This window comes from Cariama cristata, unplaced genomic scaffold (genome assembly GCF_000690535.1).
Source record: "Cariama cristata isolate BGI_N322 unplaced genomic scaffold, ASM69053v1 scaffold23019, whole genome shotgun sequence".
Taxonomy (NCBI): Eukaryota; Metazoa; Chordata; class Aves; order Cariamiformes; family Cariamidae; genus Cariama; species Cariama cristata.
The window spans coordinates 12,056-17,247 of NW_009634367.1; the positions used below are offsets into that span (position 1 = coordinate 12,056).

General features: G+C 55.4%; 1 protein-coding gene across 1 annotated transcript in view; it reads left to right on the forward strand.

The window, feature by feature from the left end:
* LOC104167010 (E3 ubiquitin-protein ligase NRDP1-like) overlaps nucleotides 1-5,192 on the forward strand; it is an 18,550-nt gene that overhangs the window by 10,085 nt on the left and 3,273 nt on the right. Inside the window, 1 exon segment of the mRNA XM_009707129.1 lies at nucleotides 2,722-2,834. Within this exon segment, the coding sequence (XP_009705431.1) occupies nucleotides 2,745-2,834 (90 nt within the window). The 5' untranslated portion in view covers nucleotides 2,722-2,744.

Sequence of the window (5,192 nt, forward strand, 5' to 3'; positions counted from 1 at the left end):
AGCACATGATGGCTCCCTGCAGCCCGTGAATCATCGCTCTTGCTGAGCAGCGCTGCGCGAGTAGGGCTTGCTTGTATTAGCTACACGATACCTTCTTTGGGGCCATCCTGCAGGTTGCTGAGCCCAGGGAGGAATGAGTGTATCCAGTATCCTGCGGAGCCAGGTCATTAATTCACCTCTGGATCTAGCAGGAGGGAGGCTGGGTTGCCAGCTCCATCTCACTCGAGCATTTGCAGATGCTTTCAGCTCTCCTGTTTCTGCTTCACGATAGCAGCAGGGTGCTCCTTGCTTCGGCGTGCTGGCAAAGCCCCACAGATGATCTCTGGCAGAAGGGGGAACAGCTGGGTCGAGGAATGAGAAGAATTCGGAGATGCTCAGACTTGTGCAGGTGCTGAAATTTTCCTGGAGGAAGTTTTGATGTGGCTTCTGTTTGACAGATGGCAAGGCTGGCTTTCAGTGCTTGTGTTTTGCCCTCCGCTTGGCTCTTTCCTGGGTGGAAGTGAAGATGTTCAGTGTCTTGCCCAGCTGTTTGTTGGAAGGATGATGTTGGAATTTGGAAGCTTGGAAGCAAAAGACAAAGAAAGCCGAGTTACTTGGGAGTGTGGTTCTGAAGAATCGGTGCCCAGTGCAATTCCACTTCGATACCGAGTACCCGTGCAGGAGCAGGTGCTGTGTCTCCCGAGCAGAAGGGGAAGGCAGGCTGTTCGTGGAGCTGCTCGTGCATTCAGAGACACATGAAGACGCCAGGGCAGGAACCAGGGCCTGAGCACCGAGCAGTGGAGAAAGTCAGAGTGGTCCCAACTGCAAAGTGAAGCACCTCTAGGCTGGGGGGCTGGCAGGCTGTGTGGGTGCTGTGGCTCAGCTGGCAGCCAGGAGCTGTTGTGCTGGGTCCTCCACATCCGTGTTTGCCCTTCCAGTTGGTTTGAACCCAACGTAAATGTTTTGGAGGTGCTGAGACTTGCAGCGTGAGTGGCTCGTAAAGGGATGGGAAGGAATTTGGGTCCCTTGCCAGCAGAGGAGAGCAGCACCTGTCCAAAGGCGTGGGAAGGTTTAAGAGCAACCGATCCTAGTTGCCCAGGGATCCGTTCTCCCTGCAGCCGTTAATCTTATCTGAATTGCAAATGCGGAGACAGGGACTTTCCCCACCCCAGCTGCCCGTTAGGGAGTCTTTTGTCTGTGCCTGCTCTGTGCCAAAGAATCCATCCACATGTGGAGCTGATTTATTGTCTGACTTTCACAGTGTCCAGCAAGTTGATTAAAGTCCCTCCCTGCTGCCCTTTGGCTTGGGGAGGGTCCCAAGGGCCAACCATGAAGCGATTGCATTACCTGCAGCCTCCCCTTCTGTCCCTCCGTCACCTTCTCCCCTCCCTTGCTGCTCTGGCTGAGCAGATGCAGTGGTTTCCACAACCAGCTCTGCTTGCTCTGTCTAGAGCTGAAGCTCTTTCAGCTGCGAAGAGCTGGCCGAGGAGGTACGTGGTGTTGTGCAAGCAACTCGGCCAAGGTGCGGGAGCTCGGCAGCGCTGGCCATGGCTGGGTGGCCGCATCTGGCTGCAGAGCAGCAGCAGGGCAAGTTCCTACCGGCTCTCCGGTGCGAGTAGATGCTCCTGGTGCTCGCACAGCTGGAAGTGCTGCCATGCTACGGTCTCCTCGCCACGTGGATGGTGGTTTCAGAGCCTCATGCGGTGTCCGGATGCCCTCGCACACTTCCCTTCCCTCCTGGCTCCTGTTTGGTCTGGGGACTCCTTTATCTGGAGTCAAGTGCAGCGTGAATCTGTATGGCCGTGGCGGTTTGTCACCGACTTTGATGATGGTGAGAACGGGAGAGGAGGAGCTGGCTCTTTAAAACCGGTAACTGCTGGTGTGCCGGGGCAGAGCTCAAGGTCGGCCTCTGGCAGATAGTGCCCGAAGTTGGTGAACGGTGTTACCTGGGAATGCCGTCCTCAGCAGGGGGGGACAGGGACTTGGTGCCTGAGGGGCTGCTCTTGGGGCTGCACGCCCTCTGTGCTGGGAGCAGGAGCCCCGACAGCTCTGGGGAGTCGGGGGGGGGCTCCTCGTCCAGGTGCTGGAGCACCCAGCTGAGGACTCTGCTGCAGATGGTGTTGGGTGCCTTCGCTCGGCGTCTGCTGGGCCAAGTGGGAAAGCTGCTGGAGGTGGCAGCAGGGGACGATACCTGCCGCAGGCAGCTGGGGTGCCAGGAGCCAGCGGGGCTGCTGGCCCCCGGGAAGGAGCTGGTTCCTCCGCAGCCGAGGTGGTGAGGCTGGTGGGTGTCTGGCTGCACCCAGCAATGGTCCCTACCACGCATCCCACTGCTCAGCCTGCGGGACTGGGCTCACTCTTTAGAGGTGCCCCTGTGCTGTCCTCTCCTCTACAAACTAAATAGAACTGTTAAAAACAAACAAAAAACCCCATGACCAGCAAGTAGAAAAATTGCAGCAAGATTAGTAATAACATCTGTGGTAGAGAAGCAATGCCAGCAGCGTGTCAAAACGGAGGAGCCATTCAGCGCACACAAACAGGGCAGAGACTGCTTCCCCCTGCACACTCCTCCATACGGCACTTGGCTGCGAGCTCCAGCCGTGCCCGGGGCTACCGCAGCTGGTCACACTGGGAGGAGAGAGCAGGGATTTGGGAACCAGGATGCTGTGAGGGCCGGGACCTGCTCTGTCCAAACACCACGGGATGCTCAACTGCTCCTAACTGCTGCTCTTTTTCCCTCCACAGGGTTCTGGCATCAGTGATGAGCAATGGGGTATGATGTAGCGCGTTTTCAGGGGGACGTTGATGAAGACCTTATATGCCCCATCTGCAGCGGGGTCCTGGAGGAGCCGGTTCAGGTAGGTTTCCGTCTGAGCACTGACTGTGGCTACTGAAAGCCTCCGATTGCAGCTCCAGACTTCTAGATGTCTTGATCAGATGATGGGCGCCGCACACAGCGTGTGCATTAGGTGAGCTCAATGGATTCTTAAATTTCATATTAATGGTTTAAGGCAACAGCACAGATAAGGAAGCAGCACCAGGGTTAAAAGTCTGCGGTTGTGTGAGTTCTGGTGGAAATGAACTAAAACTCTGGGTTTTGGGGGTGTCCTGGCATCAGCAAGGTGACGGGAGGAAGGGGTAAGCTTGTATTGGGATGGGTTTCCCTTACCCTTTCATTTCTTAACCCCTTCTTAATTGTACCAAAGCTCAGTGCAGCTGCATACCAGTGATGGTGTCCCACGGCAGAGATGGCAGCAGCTATGCTAAAATCTGTCCCTTGCTTACAGCTTCATGCTTGGTTGACCCTCTCTGCTTCCCTGCACGCACGCTTCCTCCATGCTACAGAGCTGATCTGTTTTACTTCCTGTTGGGAGCCTGGCTCGGCTCTTCTGCTCCTCTCCTGCCACCGAACATAGCTCGGAGGATGGACAGACCACAGCCCTGGTACCAGCACACTGCTCTGCCTAGGCCCGGCACGGCCGGGTGGTTTGGTAGATCCTCTGGCTTGCTCTGCAGCTTCTGCAGCCGCTCGGGGCAGGAGAGGGTACACGGGGAGCTGCTGCTTCCGCTCCTCCCTCCGCTTCCCGCGAAGCAGCGGAAGGGCTGTTGGACGGGGCTTTCCTGTGAGCTCTGTTGTTAGCAGCTCTCCCAGCGCAGCGTCCCTCCGGAGCATGGCGTGGTCTCCTGCCCTCCTGTGCCTCTCGGTAGCGGAATGGCCGTGTTTGTCACTGTGTCCTGCGAAGCCCTCTTACCTGAGGAGAGGTTAACGGGGCTTTTGGCCCCCTCGCCAGTGCTGACCAGAGCGGAGCGCTGCTGGCTGAGTGGATCTGGCTTCTACATGGGACTTTGTGTCCCCCCATCCCTTCCCTTCAGGGTCTGTGTGCCACCGGGGGTGTTCCTACACTGGCCGAGCTGTGGCCATGTGCTGGGTAGCTCGGTACCCTCTGCATAAATCCAACTTCTTTTGAAATAAAAAGGATTAGCTCAGTTTTATTTTAATCTGAAATGTGTGCATAATTATTGCAGTTTCATTGCTTAATAATGAACAGCATCACAAAGGCTGTGATTTGTGCTGTGCTGGTAAGCTGCCCGACAGGGATCCTGGAGAGGCTGGGGCTGTGTGCTGTAGCCCTCCCGGCACCCTTGGGCTGGAGGTGTGTGGAACTGCAATCTATTGTAGTTAAAATTGTATCGGCACCTTCCAGGTACACTAATCTGTTACGTCAAGCAAGCTTTCATTTTTAAAAAAAAGTCTGTTGACATGTGAACACGATCACAGGCCATCACATAAACCAGAGGGAAAGTTGCAGCTTTCTTAAGCAGGTTTATTTAAATCTCCTTTTGAGAATGTGATATCACAAACTCCCTTGTTCCCAGGCTTTTCTCAAGCCTCTTTAACAGCCTGGCTGTTGGACACCATCCCTCCTGCTCCTGCCAGCACCGCAGTAACTGGAGCTGCCATCAGGCTTAGTTTGAAGGGAGCGAATTTCCGAGTTCTGTTTCCTTGTTCTGCCTTTCCAGTGGAGTCCCTCTGCCTGATCAAAGCAGGGACACCTCCAGTGATATCTTGGAGGGCTCAGGGCTGTATCCAGCCCCAAGATTTTAATACCTCCAAGGGTGGAGATTCCCCAGCGCCCATCCTTGTGTTATGGGCATGGAGTGACCCTCTGTCCTCAGTACCAGTGAAACTGGTTTGATTTGTTGTCTGTCATATCTCCAGTCTGCATTTAGTGATGCTGGGGCATCCTGGTCGCTAAATCTCAGTGGGGCTGGGCGTGGGCTTGAGAGGATAAAATGCTGCAAGGGGAGAAGAGGGGTCAGCTCTCTGGAGGGCCATGGAGAGCCAAAGCCTTGGAGATCAGGGCTTCAGGAAAACACAAAGGAGAGGAGTGGCTGTCCAGAGCCCGGCATGTGCTGCTGCCTTGTCTGACGCTGTGCTGGGCCGGTTGGCTCGAGCTGCCTTGCCACAAGGGCTGCACTAAAACTCCCAAGATGGTCCTGTGGCTTGAATGGGTGAATCCTAATTCAGCCTACATCCTACAATCATCATCTGCGTTTGTCGGCTGGTACAAGGCAGCCTGCAAGGCACTGTGCGCTGAGGGAACAGCTTGTAAATGAGACTTAGCCCCCAATATGTCTGACCTTCCTGTAATTCTGGGTTTCTGCTCTGTGGAAGAAAGCTCAGTGTTGTCCGAAGAGCTGGCATCTGTCCCGCT